A 25088-nucleotide genomic window follows, 5' to 3' on the forward strand; every position below is an offset into this window, starting at 1 on the left:
CATTCTCAGCACTTATTTCTAATTTTGGTTAGTTTCTGGTGGTCATACTATAAAAATTGAAAACCAGTGGTCATAACCATGTAAATATAAAAAATTCAATATCACGTTTGCATATTTTTTCAAGGGCATAAAAAATATGATGTTCTGTAAAAAATCTGTGTAATGGACAAAAATGGATGTCATTTTTGAACTCTGTCTATATGAATTACTACGAGATATAAATAATTAGCCAAACTCCAAACCACTGTAGGCCTGTGTAATCTCTCATTAAAGGGTTTTAAAACAAACAAATACTTACATACTTACTTACAGCTGATCAGTTACTTACTAGCAATGTTTGCCTGAAAAAAAATATATAAATATTAAAATATCTTCTATAAAAATATATCATCTACAATTTTATTTTTTTAATTATTTTAAAATAAAAACATATTTATTGAACATTTAGATAATGTAAGAATGAAAACAGAAACTTCAAATACAGTACTATATATATTTCTTATGCCATTGGTATACTGGTGGAATGCAGAATCACCCAATGATAAGAGACAATAACCATTAAAATGGCTTAGGTTATATTTTGACACTGCATTAGATTGATATTGTATTATGCATCTCTTTTGAGAAGTACTGTTTATTTGAACGAAACATAAAGAAAACTCACAGTAATAACACTACAATTATTGAGACCAAAGCCTGCTAAAAGATATTTTCCTCTTCCTAATGAATCTGTTCAGCAGCCACCTCACTACTTCCACAAATGGGAAAAGGTACTGCTGTTCAATTGTTTATTTATTTTGCATAGCTGAATAAGTAAATAGCAGTGTTACTAATTACTGTACATATTATCATAAAATATTAATGCACTTTAAATTACTTTAACTGTTCAAATCGGGAGAGGAGGGCTAAAAAAACAAAATACCAACAAGACAAAGCAGCAAAATCTGAAGAAGCACGATTACTGAATGTTTGGCAGGAAGCAACATAAAATAGTTAAATAGCAAAATAATGCTTATAGTTAAATATAAACATTGAAATACTAAGTTGAAAATCACTGCAAATTATAAATCTGTATATTTGATAGTATGAACCAGAGCTGTAATGCTCAATATGTTCTACATTGATATCAATATTTGTAAAAGAATAAGAGAAGTTTACCTCAATATGATACATAGAACACTTCTGTATGATACTCTCCAGAAATTAAAATGAAAACAATTACAAAAATCTAAAATCTTACATTACAGTAAAAAATAATTAAAAATCAATTGAACACAATTAAAAATCCATTTAACGCAATTAAAAATTAAGTAAAAAATTAATTAAAAATATAACAAAATATTGCAAAATAATTTTCCTTCCTTCATATTATAATCAGTATCATATGGAATTGTTCTACATATCATATTGGGGTAAACTTCTCTTATTCTTTTACAAATCTGTATATTGTAGTAATCAGTTTCTAGAGGAGCATATTTGCAGATTCATTACATTATGACATAATTTTATGCTTTTACTTAAGATTAATTTTCTTAAGAACAGCCAAACAATCTCTGCTGTAGAAAAATATATCTAGAAAGTATATAGTGATTATTTAAAATATTTTCATTTAAGTTGTAAAGTTTCAATTGGTATTAATAGTAATACCCATTCATTCTTTATCCTTATTTTCTATCGTTTTGCATTTCCATAACAAGCTCTTCGTGATTGTTTCTACTAGTCTTAAGTCAAACTACAGAATGTTTAGTTTCTATAATCTTAACTCTAACTGCAATTTTGTATAAATTTTAAATATACATTTTTTATGAAATCCAAATATGAACAATATTAGAACATACCATACACAACCTTAGTACCAGGTAAGGGTTGTGCATGAAAAAGACTTATAAGACAAAAAATAGTTTTAGACACAGGACCTTAATTTCTGAGGAATGTAACTTTCAAGAAATATACAAAATGAACAAATATTGAAGAGCTATATGAAGAAGGAAAAAAATCAGTTTTGTGAGTTTAACTAAGAATCCATGTTGATTAGCTGATGATATTTACACTGGTTTGGAAGAAATGTTGAGAAAAGAAGTCACAAGTTAGAATTAAATTTGTAAATATCTGCAATTAGGGTAATCTCTAAAAGAGATAATACATGATCTTGTTTAGAAATCTGAGTGTCATAAAAGATAAGCAGAGGTGCAGAAGAATCCTTTTTGTGAGATATAAGACAGGAGCAAGGTTTAGAAGGATTGAAATTAACTAAGTTCTCTTTGCCCCGCTGGAGAATTACCTGGAGATCAGCATTTAAGGAATCAGTAGTAGATGTATAGATATTAGAGAAGGTGAAGCTGTTTGTGCAGGGCATGGTTTCTCAAACTAAAAGATACATGGAAGGTGGAATGCAGTGTGCTGTCATCAACAAGACTATGGATAGGATTTCCAGTCAATTGAAGGTCATTAATATACAACAGGAAGAGTTGGAAAAAGAACCAAACCTTTGTGAACACCAGCATTAGTGGAGAAGTGAGAAGACAGAGAACAGTCTATCATCACCAGCAGTAAGCAGTCAGAGGAAATTTGGATACCCAATTACAAAAAAAAGTTGGTAGAGAGGTCTTCTAAACAAGCTTCCATTTATGGAATTTATTTAGAAGACCTTTATGCCAAACATGATCAAAAGCCTTTGAAATGTCAAGAACAACTGCTTCAGTTTCACCAACCTTTTCTACTGAATTTTTCCATAGATGGGGAACATAAGTCAGTATATCACCAGTGGATTGACACTGACAGAATCCATATTGACAATTATTCATCAGATGGAAGGTTTCTAGCTAGTTTAGGAGTTGGTGGTTAATGGATTTTTCTATTACTTTAGAAAGAATAGAAGTACACTTAATGGACAAAAATCATGGAATATCTACCTAGAAACAGGAAGGACCACCTTTTGCCCAGATAAGGGCAGTCACATGGTGAGGCATTCAGTCCACGAAAGCATTCCACAGGTATTTCCATCCATGCTTGCTGCACTGCTGTCCATAATTCCGTTGCATTCCTGGGTGGAGCATCCAAAGCTCAAATGGACATTTCTACAGCATCACAAAGATGCTATACAGAGTTCATGTCCAGTGAAGGGGAAGGCCATTCCATGGCGGTAAAATCAGAATGCTCTTTGAACCATGTTCTAGTTGCCATGGCTCTGTGGGAAGGTGCATTTTCCTACTGGAAGAGTCCATTGATCTGTGGGTAGACGATGACCATGGAAGGATGCCGATGGTCTGCAAGGATGGACACGTAACCGTGGCCATTCAGAGATGCATCTACACTTACCAGAGGTCCCAATGTGTGCCAGTTGAACATGCCCCAGACCATTACCGACCGTCCACATGCCCGAACAGTTCTTTGTTGACATGACAAGTGCACAGCTTCATGCGGTTCCACCAGATAAGCACCTTCCCATCCAGTCAAAATATCTGGAAACAGGACTCATCGGACAGAAGACACATCTCTGATCATCCGAAGTTCAGTGCTGATGTTGCTTTGCCCAGTTGAGGTGTACAGTCCTGTGACGTGGTGTTAGAAATGGGACTTTGGTGGGTAAGCTGCTCCCATAACCTATTGCAGCTAATGATTGCCTAATGGTGAAGATGTTTCTGGCACCTCCCTTGTTGAAGTCGGCGGTGATTTGTGCCAGTGTCGATCTCTGGTTGGCTGAAACAATGCAAGACAGACGTCAACAGCAGTGTTCATCTACCACCTTTCTCTGCCTACAGCATTGTCCGCAATGAGATGTTATTCCGGAAATATCAATTTCCCGAGAAACTCTTGATACTGTCGAATGTGGATAGGGCAATTTCTGTACCACCTCTGCGATAGAGTGATCCATGCATTGGGCACTCACTATTATCCCTCTTTCAAAGTCGGTTAACTCGCAACATTTATCAATACTGACATCGAATTACCATCTATGTGAATGCAGTGTACCTATATACCAGCCAATCAGTAGGTTTGTCCACTAGTGAGAGGGGTGACAGCGTCACATTGCCCAGCAACCAGGTATCCCATGAATTCTGTCCTTTCAGTTAAGTGCAATGGGACGGATTTGTCCCCCTTTTTAAGAACTAACTGGATATGAGCAAATTTCCAAGCAGAAGAAAAATTACCAGTAGAATAAGAAAGTGGAAAAAGGTGACACAGAACATGTGTAAGCTCAGGAGCACAGGTTTTGAGAACAAGTGGAGAAATAACATCAGCACCTGGTACTATCTTGGAATCAAAACCATTCAAAATTCTTCTGACATCCTATTCATGGAAAGATCACAGAAGGCATTGAATGGAGTGTTTTGAGAACAGGAGGTGGTATACCTATATCACTGATACAAGAGTTAGAAGAAAAGTAGGATGTTAGCAGGTCAGTTTTATCTTTAGGTGAGGTGGCAATAGAACCATTGGGTTTTAACAGGGGTGGGAATAGAGATGGGAAAAAACTGCCAAAGCTTTAGCAAGGGACCAAAATGATCAAAATGATTAACTACCATGTTGATAAGAGAGCAAGTTTTCTACTCTGAGACTGTTCAAAATCTAGTTTGGACTGATTAATAACTGCTTTACAATTGTTGTGAACTTTGGTGTTGGCAGAAAATGAACTTGGAGATTTGGATGCAAGCCCATTGTAATATGCAACATGAAATTTTAAGATTGAGTGTGGAATAAAGAATTTCATCCCTACAAGAATAATTTCACTGACACGATCTGAGCAAACATTGACATCAGAAGATTTGAAACGTTAATCTGACCACAGAAAAGAAGAAAATAAATCTCGAGATCAACTTGCATTCTTGTAACAACAAAGAACACAAGGGTGAGAATGGCTGTGAGAAAAAGGCTCCATTGGAGAAGAGACCAAGTTGTGATCTGAGATGCCTAGAAGACCATGTACTTAGAAGCCGTGGTTGTTCGTGAGAAAAAGATCAAGTGTGTTGGCTGTGTGGTTAGGACTGTCTGGTATTCTGGTAGGTAAATGAACAATCTGTGCAAGGGCATTAGTAATTGCAAAAGCCTCAGCATCTTGACCAGCTGAGTTCATGTGACTAGAAACGGAAGCCAGCTGGAGTTGCAAACGTTAAAATTACCAAGGAAAATTACCTCGCTGTTAGAAAAGTTGGACTGGAGAAAGTCAAGTTACAAAGAGAGGTAATTTCTCTTGGTTCTCCCAACTACACTAATCCCAAGTGATTAATGGAGTTGGGAGGATGATAGAATGATATTGATGATGGTATATCAAGCTTAATGTCCAAGTTTGCAGATGATACAAAGGTTGGCAGGGTTGTCAAGGACACTACTGACACTATGCTGCTGCAACAGGATCTGGAAAGGTTGAGCAGATGGGCTGAGAGGTGGCAAATGAAGTTTAACATTGACAAATGTAAAGTACTACACATGGGAAACAGCAACCCCAGAGCAACGTATCAACTCTGTGGTACTACACTGACAGTGGTAGAGAATGAAAGGGACTTGGGGGTGATTGTGCAGGCAGATATGAAGTTCTCTGAGCAGTGCAGACGGGCTGCAAGAGTAGCTCATGGAGTATTGTCAATGATATACAGGAATTTTTCCAGCAGGGATAAGGAGGTGATTATTCCATTGTATAAGGCAATGGTCAGGCCACACCTAGAGTACTGTCTACAGGTCTGGAGGCCTCATTTCAAGAAGGATGTAGAGCTGCTGGAACGAGTACAGAGAAGGGCAACAAGATTAGTGAATGGAACAAAGGGGTGCACTTACGAAGAAAGGCTTAAGTTTTGCAAATTGCAGTGTCTGGAGACTAGGCACCAGCGAGGTGATCTGATAGAGGTGTATAAAGCCTTGAATGGTTTAAGCATGCTCAATGCTGATGGGATTCTTCCTCTAGCTCAGAAAAATCACCTGAGAGGGCATAAATTCAAATTGAGGAAAGACAGATGTAGGATAGACGTGCGGAAATTTGCCTTTAGCCAGCGGGTGGTTGGTTGGTGGAACAGACTTCCATCCCTTGTGGTGAAGGTTGATAGCCTAAATAAGTTTAAGGCTCAGCTGGACAGGTATTTTGAACGAACAGAGGGGTGAAGTGGAAGTGGGTTTTTTTTTTTTTTTTTTTTTTGGCTGATGCTGCATAAGCTTGCTTTCTTGCATCAAATGCCTCTACTAATGCTAATGCTAATGGATAAAGGGGTGGTTGAGGGGGAGAAGACAGAGAGTGGTAATCAATGGACACTGCTCATCGTGGACTGATGTTATTAGTGGAGTCCCTCAGGGCTCAGTGTTGGGTCCATTATTGTTTTCTGTATTTATAAATGATATTGATGATGGTATATCGGGCTTAATGTCCAAGTTTGCAGACGATACAAAGGTTGGCAGGGTTGTCAAGGACACTACTGACACTATGCTTCTGCAACAGGATCTGGAAAGGTTGAGCAGATGGGCTGAGAGGTGGCAAATGAAGTTTAACATTGATAAATGTAAAGTACTACACATGGGAAACAGCAACCCCAGAGCAACGTATCAACTCTGTGGTACTACACTGACAGTGGTAGAGAATGAAAGGGACTTGGGGGTGGTTGTGCAGGCAGATATGAAGTTCTCTGAGCAGTGCAGATGGGCTGCAAGAGTAGCTCATGGAGTATTGTCAATGATATACAGGAATTTTTCCAGCAGGGATAAGGAGGTGATTATTCCATTGTATAAGGTGATGGTCAGGCCACACCTAGAGTACTGTATACAGGTCTGGAGACCTCATTTCAAGAAGGATGTAGAGCTGCTGGAACGAGTACAGAGAAGGGCAACAAGATTAGTGAATGGAACAAAGGGGTGCTCTTACGAAGAAAGGCTTAAGTTTTGCAAATTACAGTGTCTGGAGACTAGGCACCAGCGAGGTGATCTGATAGAGGTGTATAAAGCCTTGAATGGTTTAAGCATGCTCAATGCTGATGGGATTCTTCCTCTAGCTCAGAAAAATCACCTGAGAGGGCATAAATTCAAATTGAGGAAAGACAGATGTAGGATAGACGTGCGGAAATTTGCCTTTAGCCAGCGGGTGGTTGGTTGGTGGAACAGACTTCCATCCCTTGTGGTGAAGGTTGATAGCCTAAATAAGTTTAAGGCTCAGCTGGACAGGTATTTTGAACGAACAGAGGGGTGAAGTGGAAGTGGGTTTTTTTTTTTTTTTTTTTGGCTGATGCTGCATAAGCTTGCTTTCTTGCATCAAATGCCTCTACTAATGCTAATGCTAATAGAGGCAACAGATGAATTTAACAGAATATGGTAGAAAGATTTTAAGTCACAGAAAAGATTGAAAAGAGGAGATTCCAAAAATACTACATCTCTGTTTTATTCATCTTTGAAGTGAAAGGAATCATAGAGTGAATAATTCAGACAACTGAGATGAGCAGTGGTTCAATCAACCAATAACTGGGATTCTGTCAGAAAAAGTACATGGGGTTTGCCAGACTGTAAGAGGAAATGGACATCATTGAGACCTGAGAACACAAATATGTGTGTACTGAACAAGGAAATGTTTGGGAGGTTTAGATCCTTTCTCAAATAAATTTGTTTTATTAGTTTGACAATTCGTGATGTAATCAGTAGTAAGAAAAGGTAGGGAGGCCATGCTGTATGAAGTAATGAAATTTTTTGACATGGCATACTCATAGCAAGAATATATCCAGCTTCTTGACATAAGAAGCTGGAGAGCATTTTCGAGGTCACTTCGTGACCTCGAAAATGCTCTCCCGCATACATACTACTCAGACTCTCTCCAGTCAGTATCTGGCAAGTTAGAGGCAGCAAGGATTTCAACGAGAACAGTTATCATTTTCATTTATTGTAAAAATAAATGATGGCTTGATATGCCACCATGTCATAATTGTTTTGAGAGTTTTATATTTAAAAATTTTATTAAAAATAACTACTGCAGATATGAATGGGATATCAGATATTTCTGAAAAATTATACTATTCTTTACTAACAAGAAAAAATTCAATGAGAAATACTTCTTATTTTCACACTATTTCCTTTTAAAATTGAGGTGTAGGTGAAGGTAAAGAAAACCCACATGAGAAGCACACAAAAGTTCGATAAATTTACCGGGAAAAGTACTTTGCTGTAACGGCATTTGTATTGTTGCTTGCTCAGTAAACATACAATGGGTGTTATCGGTCAGGAGTAGAAATTGAATCCCATGGGAGATCGAAACCCTCCCGAAGCGGAGGGGGGTAACCCGACCTTTTTTCTTTAGAATCACTGGTGGACTAGTGGATAAATTGTTTATTAAGAAAAAAAATGGCAAAGGTAAAGGAAGCCCACACAAGAAGCACGGCAAACTTTGAAAAAGTTTACTGGTAAAACTATGTTACGAACATTTTTTACGACGCTAGAATTTCCAATATAACTCTGTTCATGATTCAATTAGTGATTCTAAATAAAAAAAGGTCAGGTTATCCCCTCCACTTCGGGAGGGTTTTCAAGCTCCTGTGGGATTCAACTTCTACTCCAGACCAATAACACCCACCGTCTGTTTACCGAGCGAGCAACAATACAAAAGCTGTTACAGCAAAGTACTTTTACCGGTAAATTTCATTGAACTTCTGCATGCTTCTCGTGTGGGCTTTCTTTACCTTAGTCGAGGTGTAAAAGTGAGATGTAAAAAATGGCTGAAAAATCCACCTTCCTTAGGAATTGTATTTAAAAAAAAAAAAAAAAACTGCTAGTAATATATTAAAATGATATTTTATATTTGGAGTCCATATAGTTTTAGCAATCAGGGGAAAACAAAAAATTAATAGAAAATATTGGAAACCGACTCAATCCCCACACATGTAATCGCATTTCAGCAGATTATAAACCTTCTTGTGTTGGGAGGGGGGGGAGTTAAAACTTATAAAGTCAGTGACTGAAAAAAATTTAAGAATTTTTATTCATGTTACTAGGGGGCTTCGTCCCCTGCTTGCTATGCTTGCTTCTTTTGATAAAGTAAAATAAAATACTTACAGACGCTTTCGACATTGTGTTTGTCTCTTTGCTATGAATACATAAATACGTTACATATGGAAATCAAGCATGGTACTGCGTGGTCATGTCAGATAAACATAGCGCGTGACCACGCTTAAACAGAAGCTTGTTTTACCGCAGTAAAACAAGCTTCTGTTACGTAAATTAGTATATGTTACGTATTACCATGTAAACAGCATCTCTCTTCTCCCATTGGCTGAATAAATATCACTAGGAGGAAAATTATTTTAATGTACAGAAAGATATGCAACAAATTCAAAATATTTTAAAGCAACTGAAAAATTTAAGTAAAAAAAATATTTATCAAACTGATAAAAGAATTTACTTACTCTAACTTGACTTTTCAATGTATCAACTTGGTCTGCAAGATCTTTATGAACGTCTACATTCACTTTCTGAAAATTTTTGAAAATACAAATGTGTTATAAATGAAAAAAACAGCAAAGGAATACAATTTAAAGTAGCTACATGTATGTCAAAATGTAAGGAATTAATTAGTCATCCTATTCATTCATCCACCTGAAGGGATGTAACAATGAGAAATCTTCCAACAAATCTGCCATCTCTTACCACTCTTTCCAAGTAACAGTACACATAATTTTATCGCACCAGGTAAACAGCTTCGAAAATTGGAGGTGGATAAGAGGACAGAGAGCTAGTAAAAAGGGCTGGCTGGATGAAGAAAAGAGTTGGTAACAAGGAGATCAGATGACAGATAAATTAGAGATTGATTGAAAATTAGATGGGAAAGTGAATAAAACGTGAGTATATATGACAATTTTAATAATGAGTAATATGAAATGTGATCCTTCATTTCATAAATGAATTAGTGGTCAGGAGCGGGAGTGCAGTAGCACACGCTCTTTGAGTAGACCGGGGGTTCAAGCCCCTGACTGCTGAATACGGTCGATCTGCCAACCCGCACTGGACCAGCGTGGCAGATTATGGTCCATTTCCGTCAGCATGAATTGTTGAGGAGGCTTCCATCCTGCAGTGGGTTGATAATGGCTGCACTTTACTTTTTTTTTTTACTTTATCACATAAAATGTGTGAAGTATGGCATAACATTAATAGTTGGTTTATATGATTAAACAATAGAAAAACTGTGTTCAATTTCTGGAGTAGAAACACTTGCATTTGCTTCCCCAAAAAAATCCAGGAAAAAATTCAATAAATATGTAAAAACTAAAGACAGAGGTATGTTCATCAGAGGATGCAAAAGAGAATATAAAAAACAAAATTCAAAAAATCACCACCAGTGGGGGAAAGTTTTGCTGTGTATGACTGACCTGTTACATGTTCCTTGTAGCAATACATTCAACAAATGAAGAACATGCCAACACCTGCCACTTCACTGCTTCACATTTTCGTGTAACAGCATTATTAGCAACATATAAATGTAGCATGACTATTATCAAGCACATCAGAATGACATTAACAATATAGTATCATCTCCTCTTCTGAATAGTGATACTGAATTCATCAATCTGCACTCGATAAATCATCCTCAGTGTGGTCACCACTTTGTCTCAAACCAAATAATGGCATAGTCATTACTTGGTTTTGTGATGCTATCCTTTAGGGCTAGGTCAGGAATGTTACCACAATACACACAGTCCTTCTTGTTCCCCAGAGCCAATGTCACTAGGAATGAGGTTGGATGATTGAGGCAGCCATGTAAGTTACAGAATAACAGTTGCTAACATATATAGGGTGTCTCAAAAATATTGGTACAAACATTTAGGGGAGGTAGGTAACATCTAAAGGAATGTGAATCGCATAGGAACCCATAACCGGAAACGTCACGGGAAAGTAGTAGCAGAGGCACAAGAAGCAGAAATGACACAAGACAATAATTAATGGCAAACATTTATTTGACATAATATTAACAATGGAGTACGAGATGGATGCATTTCATGATGTTACAACAGAAGCTCGAAGGTTCCACCATGAGACACGATGCATGCATGACACCGACGCAGCATGGATTGGCGGACACGGTCGAACACACATGGAGTTTCTTTGACAGCAGCAGCAGCGCAGACGAGTCTCGCCACGAGATCCATTTCCGTCTCCACAGGCGATTCATACATGATAGATTTGAGGGCCCCCCCCCACAGAAAGAAATCAAGGCTCAATAAATCAGGTGAGCATGGGGGCCAGGCAACGGGTTCATCATGGCCAATCCATCGACGCCCGAAACACTTGTTCAAATGGTCACTAACACACCTTCCATAATGGGCAGGCGCCCCATCATGTTGAAACCAAACGTTGCATCTCACATTTGCCAGACCATTGTCAAGTAACCCTGGTAGAACTTGTTCAAGAAAGATCTGATATTTAGCGGAGTTCATGCAGGATGGTAACAGGTATGGGCCGACTAAGCAGTCACCGACCATACCTGCCCACACATTTATTGTGAAGCGATGTTGTGCCGCATGGGGGCGCACACCATGTGGGTTGTCGTGAGCCCACACATGAACATTGTGCTGATTGAATAATGCCTTCCTGAGTGAAATAATCTGTGAAAAAAACATAGGCTGGAAAATTCAAGTCTTGAACACTTTCTTGGAGAAACCACTGCACAAAAGCCACACGTGCAGGATGATCTTGGGGGGGAGCAGTAACTGAACCCTTTGGAGATGAAAGGGGGTGTGTGTAAGGAATCGTCGTGCCAGACACGCTGTACACTGCAATGAGACACTCCTAAGGCAGAGGCAATGGCACGTGTGCTGGTAGTAGGATTATTCTGGAAGGCATTCAACACATTTTTTTTTCATGGCAGGAGTTCGCGTCAAACGTGGTCTGCCCTCACTACTCTTGTTACCTCTAAATAACCCATAATCACACAAATTTTGATGCACATGCGCAAACAAACAGTGGTCCGGTACAAGTCTGGGAAGCATTCTCCATAAATTCGTTGAGCAGCTCGTCCATTGCTCTCTGCTGGTCCGTACACTAGGTGCATGTCTGCCAGCTCACAGTTCGTATATCGATGCATACTCTTCATGCGGCAACTACTGCTTGAATGAGTAAACCAGAAATTTTCCCTCTCATTAATTGATGAACAGCGTCGTCTACCGATTTACAGTGATGTTATGGGTTCCTATGCAATTCACATTCCTTTAGATGTTACCTATCTATCCCTAAACGTTTGTACCAATATTTTTGAAACACCCTGTATAGGTGCCAATGGGTGGTAATTGAACATGTTTCCCATCCAGTAAGATGTGAAACATATTCAGTACCCCTCCCCTTTATAACTCAAGAACAACCTGGATTCACTGTGGCATGAATTCAACAAGGTGACAAAAGCATGCCACCAGGATGATGGTCAATGTTGACACAACTGCTTCCCACATCTCTAACCATCCAGATTGCAACAACTGTTGTAAACCAGATGGTTAGAGATCTATACTTCAAAATGCTCATTCAATCTCGCCCCACAGCTGCACAAATGGATTCAAATTTGATGATTGGGAAAGCCATCTCAGTAGGCTAAAATCACACTCATGTTCTAGAACCAGTTCTTTACAATTCTGTCCTCATGAATTGCCACATTATTCTGTCAGAAGAATCCATTTGCAGATGGATACACTGCAGCAATGGAGGGATGCACCTAGTTGGAAATAATTTCCAGATACCCTGTGGAATCCAAATGGTGTTCCACTGGTACCAAGGAGGGGACCCAATGTGCACCATGAAAACACTCCTACACCATTACTCCATCACTAGCCTGCATTGTTGACACCAGGCAAGATGGGTCCATGGACTCATGCTGTTTTTGCCATATTATGGTCCTCCCATCAGTGTATAACAGCAGGAATTGTGATTCATCAGACCAGGCACCTGTTTCCAATCCTCAACTGTCCAGTACTGTCATTCCCAAGTCCACTGTTTGGATGTTGGCTGACCCCATTCATGACATGTACAAGCTGTGCATTCTGAAATGCCTCTCTGGTTACTACAGTTACACTGAGTTACTGTTTGACTAACACAGTCTTTCTGCCCTGCATAAGTTTGTTAGCCTCTGTTGGCTTCTCATATCAAGCTATTTGTAACCATAATATTGCTGTTGACTGGGTGTCATTTGGTTACTGGACAAATTTCAATACATCTGCAACAGTCATATGTGAAAATGCAACCAGGATTGAAATTTCTCAGACCTTCATACCACTGCATCTGATACTAACTACCATTCCATGTTCAAAGTCTCTTAAATCTTTTGTCTTGCTCATTCTCAAAGTGAACTGACTGCAGCCTTATGGCTGCAGTCAGTTCACTTTGAGAATGAGCAAGACTTTGTCTTTATAAGATGAAAATTGTCTGTCTTTAGAAGCACTTACTATATTTGTCTACAATCTAATCTATTCCTCAAGCTCAAGGAACCACATAACAGTTCCTTGAGCTGAGAAATAGATCATAATCGTAAGGACTCACATCAAATCTATAAGAGGAGTGAGACTCCCCTTATAGATTTGTAATTGGTGAAATTTTAATTGTAATTGGTGAAAATTCTACAGACTGTGATACGAGGCCTTGCATTGACATGGAGTATGAGCACACTGGCTTCCAGCATCTGTGGCTACTTCTGATGAATTTTTGGGCATAATTTTTACTGAAATGTTGCATAGTAGTATTCTCCAGGTACTGATCTTCCAAGTAGCACATGATCAGTGACAATAATGTCCTCATAATTTTAATTCATGATAACCATATGTTTTACCTTTAATTATTGCCAGTGACATTTAGAGGGTGTGTATGGAAGATGGATGCTTCCACTGAGCTAATTGTGACTTCATGTTCAAAGTTGCATGTCCATGTCTCATCAATGGCAACAGTGCATTTTAAAAACTCTTCATCTTCTTGTTGGTAACATGTGAGTAACTGCATTGCAGTTCCTTTACACTTTGCTCCATGGTCATCTGTCAGCAAATGTGGGGCCCATTGGGCAGCACCCTTTTGTTTAAATCAAGACCTCAGTTAAAATTTAGTGAACAGATTATTTTGTTATTCCAGGTTCATCAGCTATTTCTTCACACTGGCAGTCGTTATCAGTACCAAAATGGTGCTGATAACGACTGCCAGTGTGTTTTCTGTAGATGTTCTTAGTCTACCCGAATGTTTCTTGTCTTCAGTACTGGTCTGACCTTGATGAAAACTTTGAGACCAATGTGAAATTGGGCTATAATCTATTGTTGATCCACACACTTCTCACAACAATTCATAAATTTGTGTTGGTGTTCAGCTGCATAAAATTTCAATTTTCATAAAATTGAAACTTTATGTGGTCTTTGGTCTGAAAATGTAATCTGACCTGAAGCAGTCACCATTCATCTTTGAAAGCATTCAAGCACAAGCATTCAATGCAAGAACTCTGTTTCAGGCACACACATTGTGGTTAAACTTCAAATTGTCATCCTGATAAATGTCATTGTCACAGGTATATGTAGTGAGGAGCACATGTACAGTGTGCATTACTTTTAGGGTGGCCCTTTAATCATAAAAAATACCTGGTTCCTCAACTCACTGCTTGTAAATTGTGAATGAATTCAGCAAATTTACTTCCCCTATGCTAAAACTGACAGACAGATATTTTGATGGATTCAGAAGATAAAAGGAAAAATGAAGTGAATATAAAAACTACCTATTTCACAAACAAATAAGATTCATTGAAACATTGGACTAGTTTCCATCTCACACTTAGTGTAGATTAAATGTTCATGCTTTACTGTCCATGTTTTCTCCATTAAACTGCTAACAATAGTGTTATAATATGTGGATTTTATACACTAAGTAGCCACTTTAGCCACAGGATTGAAATTTCTCAGACCTCCATGCCACTCCATCAGTAAAAGTATTACATGTTCAAGCCATGCAATATAAAGCATGTGTGTACATTAAAGTAATTTACCAAATTCATTCATAATTTAGAAGCTGTGTGTTGATGAAACATGCAGATTATTATTTATTTATTTTAATTTGAATCTCATGCTCAGCTTCAAACTATCAGAACCATCACTGGAAAAGAAATTTGCTGGCAGAGTCAGGGAACTATTTAGTTATGTATAAACAAATTGCCTGTATAGTAGGCTACATTTTATAATCTTTATTAAAGGAATATGTATTTTATGAGGTTTGGGGGTTATTTAAAATTAATGCCATGCCAACTTGATTCGATACGTTCCTCATTATTGACAGGGTTTAAACTACAAGCTTTCTGGATGGTGGCAAGTTATGCAGTTACAGAGGCATTTTATGAGCAAATACTCAATAACACAATTTCATCAATAATAAAATGATAAACATGACAGCAAAATGGTTTTGACACTTCTAACTTGTATGGAGAGGTCTGGATTCAAATCCTGTTGACACCAAGAAGAATTACCTAAAAAGATTCTTCAATTTCACAGTTAAATAACATACAACTTAACCTATGAGAATATACAGAACACATACTATTCAAAACATTTGCAGCCAATTTGGTCAACACGAGGCATATGACCAAATACAAACCTGCACAGAGAAAGACTGAGATTCTTCAGTGAACCAGAAAAGGGAAAGTGAAGGACATTAATTAATATTCTTGGATTTTAAGGAAAGCTTTTGATATTGTTGCATATAAAAGACTGCTGTACAAATAGGAGCAGTGTGGAATTACGGGCAACTGTTATGGATAAATGGATGGTTGAGTGGGAGAAGACAGAGAGTGGTTATCAATGGGCACTGCTCTTTATGGACAAATGTTATTAGAGGAATTCCACAGGGTTCAATGTCTAAGTTTTCAGATGATACAAAGGTTGGCAGGGTGGTTAATGATAGTAATGAAGGTAGGCTGTTGCAACAAGATCTAGAAAAATTAAGCAGATGGGCTTAGAAATGGAAATTGAAGTTTAACATCAACAAATGCAAGGTAGTGCATATGGGCAGCAAAAATCCCAGAGCAATGTATGGACTGTGTACTACACTGAAGTTAATGGAGAACAAAAGAGACCTAGGGGAAATTGTAAAATCTAACATGACATTCTCTGAACAGTGCAGATATGCTGCCAGGACAGCTCGTAGGGGTTTGTAAATGATATACCCGAATTTTGCTAGCAGAAATAAGGTGATTATTCCATCGCACAAGGCCACACCTTGAGTACTGTAAACAGGTCTCATTTCAAGGACACAGAACTACTAGAATGAATACAGAGAAGGGCAACGAGCCTGGTGAGGGAAACAAGGGGATGCTCTTGCCAAGAAAGGCCTCAGTTCTGACCTGGTGACTCGCCACCTGTGAGGTGATGTGATTGAGATTTTTAAGGCTTTGAATGGATTGAACAAGCTAAATGCTGATGGTATCCTTCATCTTGCTCAGATTGCACACGAGGGACCATACATTCAAACTGAGGAAGAAAAGTTTCAGGACAGATGTAAGGAGGTTTGCCTTCAGCCAGCAGGTGCTTGACTGTTGGAATAAATTTCCATCTGGTGTTGTGGAGGTGGGAAATTTGAATAAATGCAAGAACTGGACAGATCTGCTTTATAAGCTTGCTTCCTTGCATCATATGCAACTAATAATAATAAGTATCATGTTATTTAAGAAACAAATAACCAGAAAATAATACCTTTTCTTCCAGTTCTTCTACTGTGTCTTTAAGTAGATCTATATTATCCTCTGAAAAATAAAAATTTTAACATGAAAGACTTGTTAAAACTGAAAAAAACTTTAATTTTGTAATATAAAATATAAAGCTATGAATAATTCATATAACTGAAGTATTTAAATTAGAAATAATCATTAGGCTTAAATAAAATGCATTGGCCAGGGATATCTGTAATCGGAAAATAATGGACAGTTTCCACAATGTGACAAAAATTAATTGCAGTTCCAATTGAAACCGTTGTAGAAAGACTCTGTGGCAAGCGATTATATGGACTATGCTAAGGTTGCAAAGGATCAGACACTGCTTACATGCTAATGCTTGGAGCATAATGAATAAATTTGACAAATCTAAAGTAGTAGTATTTTTGATATAATGTTAGATGAAACCAAACACTATTCCTGATATAGTCAAGGAACGAAAAATTTACTCTGAAAACTGGGTATGAAATGAGTTAACTTACAGTAAAAGTAAAAATCCACACAAGTATTTCAGCTGATTGGCCTATTACATTATGTTGTTTTGTAATAATGTTATAAAACAATGCATACCTTTGGGATTATGTAGATTTTTGTTAATGCAGATTAGTTTTTTTTTTTGTCCAAATTTTAGAGAATAAATGTTTTGGAAAAGTTTACATGGCATTCAATTTAATCTAACAATATCTGCTACAGTTGCCCTTTTCTGGTTCACTCAAGAATCTCAGGTCTTTCTCTGTACAGGTCTGTGTACTTGGTCAGAGAATAAATGTTTTGGTAAAGTTTACATGGTATTCAATTTAATTTAAGTTAATATCTGGTAACCATATGTCTCACTCCCTTTGGTGCTGAAAGCATTTGCTGTTCTATTTGTAACATGTGGTAAGTTCCTCTGTTCAAACTAAAATCCAGATTATGACATAAATGATGTAAGTTCACCACCTATAGTAGTTGCTTTAAATAAGCATTTCAGAAACTAAGAAGAGGTCAGCTGAGGAAAGGTTTTGATTTGATTTGATTTAAAAATTCTTGGTGCAAGAGCTACTGCGGCTAAAATGTGCCTGTAAGATTTTATATAACGGTTTTGTTCTAATTCGTATATTGCTGTTAATAATTTCCAAGAGTCACAGAGAATGACTATAGTTTGCTTTGGAGATAATATTTGGTTTTATATTTGATTATAGTAATTTATTTTCTTGAGGAACTGAAAAACATCTGCTGTATTTTTCTATCTTCCAGTATGGTTTTGAGAGAGAGGGAGTGATGTTTGTTTAGCTCTTTGAAGGAGTTTCGGCGCTCATCTGCAAAAGCTGGACAAGTAATCGATACATGTTCTCCTGTTTGTTGTGTGTGTGTGTGACAGATAGGGCATGGGGGGGGGGGGAACCTCTCCTCGCAAAAGATAAGAGTGACTGAAATGCATGTGCCCTATCCTTAACCTAGCAAGTACCACTTCATCGTGTCTATTTTTCTGAATGCTGGATTTCCATGTTTGGAGTAATCTTTTAATCTGATGCAATTTGTTAGTGGTAAGTACTTGCCATTGTTGCTGCCAGTGATGTATCCCACTGTGATCAATAACACATTTGTAGTCTGAAAAAGGGATATATTCTGATGCAGAAATATTGTTGTTGGCTTCTTTGGCAGCTCTGTCTGCTTGCTCATTACCATGTATTCCAACATGACTTGGGATCTAGCAAAATATAATGTTACGACGTTGTTCAAGGAGTTTTGATATTCTGTATTGAATTTTTTGTTGTAGTGGATGTTTGTTAGAATTGTTATTTTATATTGCCATCATGGAACTACGGGAGTCAGTAAAAATTATGCTGTTTTGAAAACTTGAATGGTCGATTTTGTTTAGTGCTAACGTAATGCTGGAAGTGCTGTGGCTCAGAGCAGAACTGAGGGGGGGCAGTTGTCCTCTGACTCACAGCCTTATAAAATGCACGGTTTGCTTGATGTTTGCAGAGCAATCAGGTACGGGACATGATACTGCCAAGGGGGATGTCTTTGTGTGTGCGTGATGCAAGGAGTGTATCGATATCAGGCAACAACTCGGCGTTCTTGTGGGCCTATATGAGAGCTTGAAGGACAGGGTGGATGCCCTCGAAGAAACTAAACTGAGGGGCCCATCAAGCTCTCAGCTGCCCACATCAACGCCAGAGCTTGCACTTGGGCATCGCGTGACACAGAGACAACCCCCAAGGCAGAGTCCCGAAGGAACTAGTAGTTGTTGGTGACTCTATTGTCAGGGAAATGGGGAACATGCTTTGTAAAAAAGATAGGTGGAACAGGACCAGGGTATGTCTGCCAGGGGCAAAGGTTGATGACGTTGTAGAGCGAATATCATCTTTTAAGGGCACAAAAGGTGATATAGTTGTACATGTTGGCACTAATAATATTAAGAGTAGGAGACCGGCAGAATTACTTAGCAAGTACAGGTCACTGTTGAACAAAAGCCAAGAATTAGGGTTGAATTTGAAAGTGTCTGCAATTCTGCCCAGACACGATAGGAGGGAGTATATGATGAGAGCCTTGTCGATCAATTCGGCCCTGGAAAGATTGTGCAAGGCTCAAGGGGTAGAATTTTTTTCAGCCTGGACTGTACTTGTTAACAGGAGAGATTGCTTCTACAGGGATGGGATACACTTAAATAGAAAGGGTGCAAGAATATTTGCTGATGCTATCGAGGCAGTGTTAGGTGGGTCGGAAAACTGCTAGCTTGGGGGGAGACAAAGACCAATAGATTGACAGTAGCCACTGGCAGAGGTGAAAGAGATTCTTGCACTGCTTCTATTAGAATGAGCAGAAGCCTGAAAAACAAGATGCATGGTATTTCAGAGACTGCTGGGAGCCATTGCGGTACAAGTAAACACATGGGTTGTGTTAGGGTAGCTAAGAATAGAAACAGGTGCAGGTATACTTGCGTGTACACCAATGCTAGGAGTTTAGTAAATAAATTTGATGAATTTGAGGTACTGCTCAAAACATCAAAGGCAGATATTGTTGGGATATCAGAGACGTGGTGTCACACAGATATAAGGGATGCAGAACTGCAATTTGGGGAGTACAACGTCTACAGAAAGGACAGACAGGATAGGAAGGGGGAGGGGTTATGCTATTAGTTAAGAAACACATAAAAACCAAGGAAGTGAAGCCAGTCGACATCGCTGGACAGTGCAGTGTTGAGTCAGTTTGGCATGACATAAGCATTGGGAGATCAAAATTGAGAGTAGGAGTGCGCTATAGGCCTAATGACTCTGATGAGTATAATAAGGAACTGTACAGGGAAATTGAGTGGGCCAGTAAATCAGAGAGTCTTATAATGGGAGATTTTAATTTCCCAGATATTGACTGGAATTTGGGGGCTGGTTACTCACACACTAGCAGGGCTTTTGTGGATTTATTGGATGATTGTTTTCTACATCAGCATGTTCGGGAGGCAACTAGACGGAGTAATACTCTTGATTTGATTATCAGCAGTGATTCTTCATGCATTAAGAATCTGCAGATAAATGAACCACTAGGTGGCAGTGATCACAGTGTGCTGAAGTGGGATTTACTCAAAGAGGTAACTACCATTAGGGGTAAAGGGAAGGGTTATTGCTTCCGTAAAGGCGACTATGATGGACTGAGACAGTATTTAAATTCTATACAGTGGGACCAACTGATGATGTTACCAACAGCAAATTCAAAATGGGAAGCATTCAAAGAACTTATCTTGGAAGCTACTAGGCTTTACATACCAACTAAGAAATATTGTTCAAGGTTTAGGCCAAAATGGATGTCAGATGAACTAATGAGGCATATGGCAGAGAAGAAAAATGCATGGGATACTTACAAATTAACACATGACACAGAAGCCTATGATAGATACAAGTTGATATGCAACCAAGTTACAAAGGAAGTTAGGCAAACGAAGGCAGATTACGAGAAATCTTTGGCAAGGGATGCAAAGAAAAACAGCAAAGAGTTCTTTACTTATGTAAACTCTAGAAGGAAGGGGATGAATCAGATTGGTCCACTTGATATTGATGGGTCAACTGTTGATGATCCCGCTCAGGTAGCTAACAAACTAAATGACTATTTTGCATTGACATTCACACATGAGGAGTTATTCAGCAAGGGGAATGCCAGAGGTGTATTCAACTCTAGCAGTAAGCTACAGAATCTTGAAATAACTGATATTGACTGGAATTTGGAGGAGAAACTGTTGAAGATAAACACAAGAAAGGCACCCGGGGTGGATGGGATCTATCCAATTATATTAAAGGAGGCAGCAAAGGAAGTAAGCAAACCCTTAGCCATAATTATGAGAGCTTCCTTGGACTCAGGGGAGGTACCCATAGACTGGAAATGTGCAAATGTGACCCCAATTCACAAAGGAGGATCAAAGGCTGACACAAGTAATTATAGACCTGTGAGCTTAACTTCTGTTCCAGGAAAATTAATGGAGGCACTGGTTAAAGAAGCACTGCAGGATCATTTAGACAAGACTTCAGTTATAGCTCAGACACAGCATGGTTTTGTTAAGGGGAAGTCTTGCCTGACCAACTTGATTGGATACTATGATGCAGTCACAAAAGAACTGGATGCAGGGAATAACTTTGATATTATATACTTGGATCTTAGAAAGGCTTTTGATACTGTTGCACATGGAAGACTGCTACACAAATTGGAGCAGTGTGACATTGGAGGCAAATTGCTGCTATGGATAAAGGGGTGGTTGAGGGGGAGAAGACAGAGAGTGGTAATCAATGGACACTGCGCATCGTGGACTAATGTTATTAGTGGAGTCCCTCAGGGCTCAGTGTTGGGTCCATTATTGTTTTCTGTATTTATAAATGATATTGATGATGGTATATCAAGCTTAATGTCCAAGTTTGCAGATGATACAAAGGTTGGCAGGGTTGTCAAGGGCACTACTGACACTATGCTGCTGCAACAGGATCTGGAAAGGTTGAGCAGATGGGCTGAGAGGTGGCAAATGAAGTTTAACATTGACAAATGTAAAGTACTACACATGGGAAACAGCAACCCCAGAGCAATGTATCAACTCTGTGGTACTACACTGACAGTGGTAGAGAATGAAAGGAACTTGGGGGTGGTTGTGCAGGCAGATATGAAGTTCTCTGAGCAGTGCAGATGGGCTGCAAGAGTAGCTCATGGAGTATTGTCAATGATATACAGGAATTTTTCCAGCAGGGATAAGGAGATGATTATTCCATTGTATAAGGCAATGGTCAGGCCACACCTAGAGTACTGTATACAGGTCTGGAGGCCTCATTTCAAGAAGGACGTAGAGCTGCTGGAACGAGTACAGAGAAGGGCAACAAGATTAGTGAATGGAACAAAGGGGTGCTCTTACGAAGAAAGGCTTAAGTTTTGCAAATTACAGTGTCTGGAAGACTAGGCACCAGCGAGGTGATCTGATAGAGGTGTATAAAGCCTTGAATGGTTTAAGCATGCTCAATGCTGATGGGATTCTTCCTCTAGCTCAGAAAAATCACCTGAGAGGGCATAAATTCAAATTGAGGAAAGACAGATGTAGGATGTGCGGAAATTTGCCTTTAGCCAGCGGGTGGTTGGTTGGTGGATCAGACTCCCATCCCTTGTGGTGGAGGTTGATAGCCTAAATAAGTTTAAGGCTCAGCTGGACAGGTATTTTGAACGAACAGAGGGGTGAAATGGAAGTGTTTTTTTTTTTTTTTTTTTTTTTGGCTGATGCTGCATAAGCTTGCTTTCTTGCATCAAATGTCTCTACTAATGCTAATGGCTTGCAGTTCTGCAGTATAAATGCTACAGTCTTTTGGGAGTTTTTTGGGCCAATGTGATGTCAGAAAAGTAAATTGCCACTCCCACATGAGAATCAGTTTTGAATCCATCTGTATATAGAAAGCAATGATCTGAAAATTGTGCCTTATAAGCAGCATGCAGCTGTTGATGGTTTATATGAGAAAGGGTTTGTTTGCTCCAAATGTGGAAGGAGAAACCCCATAAAGGCTGTCTAATTATCCATGGTGGAGTAGACTGCTTCATCAGCGGAATTATGTTATCCAGGTTAAGCTCTCTACTGAGGTTTTTTAATCTCACACTCGCAGATTTATTGATTCTTTGTTGCTGATAATGTTGTTTCTATTCAGAAGCAAAAAGAGTTTTCTGTAGGGGGTGATCTGGTAAAGATTTTATTTTAGCTGCATAAGAGAGTAATTGATTTTGTCTTCTGATTTGCAGAGGAGGTTCTTGAGCTTCGGCGTACAGGCTCTGCACGGGTGAGGTGCAGAAAGCTCCAAGGGCTAAACAGAGTGCGCAGTGATGTACCGGGTCGAGCCATCTCAGGGCACTAGGTCTTGCTGAGTCATAGACTGGGGCACCATAGTCTAGCTTAAACCGAATGAGAAGGCGATATAAATGTAGTAGGATTGTCCTGTTTGCTCCCCAGGATATAGCGGATAGGACCTGCAAGATGTTCATTTTCTTCAGACAGTGGACTCTTACGTGACTGATATGCTCTAGGAAAGTCAATTTTTCGTCAAAAACTAATCCTAAGAAACAGACACTATTTTTAACTGGGATGATCTGTTCTTTCAGCCTGAGTTCTGGGTCAGGATGGAGATTCCCTTTTCTGCAGAAATGTATAAATGCAGTCTTTTGTACCGATATTCTATATCCATTTCTTTCTGTCCATTTTATGGCTACTTGCAATTGCCGTTCTATTGTCCTCATATGCTGCGCTTGATAAGATAAGCTGAAATCATCAGCATAAACAGTTGTAAAGATATTGTTTGGGATTTGTTCTATTATTGTGCTGAATTGGACTGTAAAAAGTGTGGCACTAAGTACAGATCCTTGAGGGATCCCTTGTTCTTGATAAAATATATTGGAAAGTGTATTGTTCATTCAAACTTGGAAGGTCCGATTCTTAAGGAAATTATATATGTAGAGGGGTAGATGTCCTCTAAGGCCAAGTTTACGTAACCTTTTAAGTATACCATATTGCCTTCTGGATATCAAAATTAACCATGACTTGGTGTTGTTTCCCCCTAAGAAAAGCATTTCTTAGTTGATTTTCCAGTTGTAACACCCAAGGTATAGCGATTTTTTCTAAAGCCATACTGTTCTGAGTTGAGAAGATCATTATTTTCTAGATACCATGTTAGTCTATTGTTGACCATTTTCTCTAAGATCTTGCCTAGGCAGCTAGTCAAAGCAATGGGACAATAGTTCTGTGGGTCTGATAGATCTTTTCCCTGTTTTGGGAGAGCTAGTATTATTGCGTGGTGCCGTGCCATTTGTTTGGGAAAGAATTTTCAAGGTATATCTTGTTGTATAGATCTAACAGGGCTAATTGGGACTGTTCATCTAATCGTTGTATCATTGCATAATGGATTTCATCAGGAATGACTGCACTGTGCTTCGCCTGTAGCAGAGTTTGTTTAAGTTCTGCTACTGTGAGCGGCAAGTTGTATTGTTCACACTGATTGCTAGAAAAGTTTAGTTTTATTTTTTTGGCCTCATTCTTGTACGTTTTGAAAGCAGTCGGGTATGCATAATTAGCAGATGTATTTGAAAAATTTTCACAAAGCACATTGACTATATCTAAGGTATTTGTAACCAACTGTCCCTTCCAATTTAGCAATGGAGAGGGGTTTATTTGAGAATTGTTTGTCATCCTTCTGATCGTTTTCCAGATAAGTGTAGCTGGTGTGGAAATGGTTATAGTGGATGCAAATTTCATCCAAGCAGCTTTTTTGCTTATTTTTTGCACTTTCCTGACCTTAGCTCTGGCTCTCTTGAATTGTATCAGATTATCTGTTGTTGGATTTTTGCGAAAGAGGTTACAGGCTCTATTTCTCTCTTTTTTAGCTTCCTAGCACTCTTTGTTCCACCATGGTTTTGGATATATTCTAATGTTAGAAAATGTTTTAGGTATTGTCTTTTCCGCAGCTTGAAGCATACTATCAGTAACATAAGGCTACTGATGTTTGTATTGATTCTCGTTTAATAATGTTGCAGTCTAACTTGGCTAGTAACCTGAATGTTTCCCAATCTGCATCATATATTTTCCATCTGGGGTGCCTACTGGCTTGGCATGGCGTTTTCTTCATGATTTTCAAAATAATGGGGTAGTTCTGGGGAACAGATTGATAAGTCTATTGCAGAACTGCCTTTTGATGGAAGCTGGAAATATGAGTGTATGCTGTCATTTAAAATCATTAGGTTGTTTTCGACAACTAATTTTTCTATTTGCTTACCCTTCTGGTATATTTTGGGATCGCCCCATAGTGGGTGATGTCCATTTAGGTCACCTAAAATGCAGAATGGAGGTGGTAGTTGAGTGATCAGCTCTTCGAAATCCTTAAATCGGAATTCTTGATTAGGGGGTAGATATATTGAGGCTATGGTAATATTGTAACCTATTGCTATA

General features: G+C 38.6%; 1 protein-coding gene across 3 annotated transcripts in view; it reads right to left on the minus strand.

Moving 5' to 3' along the window:
* Positions 1-311: 311 nt before the first annotated feature.
* Positions 312-25088, minus strand: part of LOC150090033 (uncharacterized) — a 108329-nt gene continuing 83552 nt past the window's right edge. For all 3 annotated transcript variants that reach the window (XM_090368945.1, XM_090368943.1, XM_090368944.1), the window contains 3 exons: positions 16644-16693; positions 9363-9428; positions 312-341 (listed from right to left, as the gene is read on the minus strand). In XM_090368945.1, coding sequence (XP_090225071.1) covers positions 321-341; positions 9363-9428; positions 16644-16693 — 137 coding nt within the window. In that variant the 3' untranslated portion in view covers positions 312-320. The remainder of the gene's footprint in view (positions 342-9362; positions 9429-16643; positions 16694-25088) is intronic.

The sequence above is a fragment of the Mastigoproctus giganteus genome, chromosome 2 (genome assembly GCF_048544385.1).
Source record: "Mastigoproctus giganteus isolate SK-2022 chromosome 2, ASM4854438v1, whole genome shotgun sequence".
NCBI lineage: Eukaryota > Metazoa > Arthropoda > Arachnida > Uropygi > Thelyphonidae > Mastigoproctus > Mastigoproctus giganteus.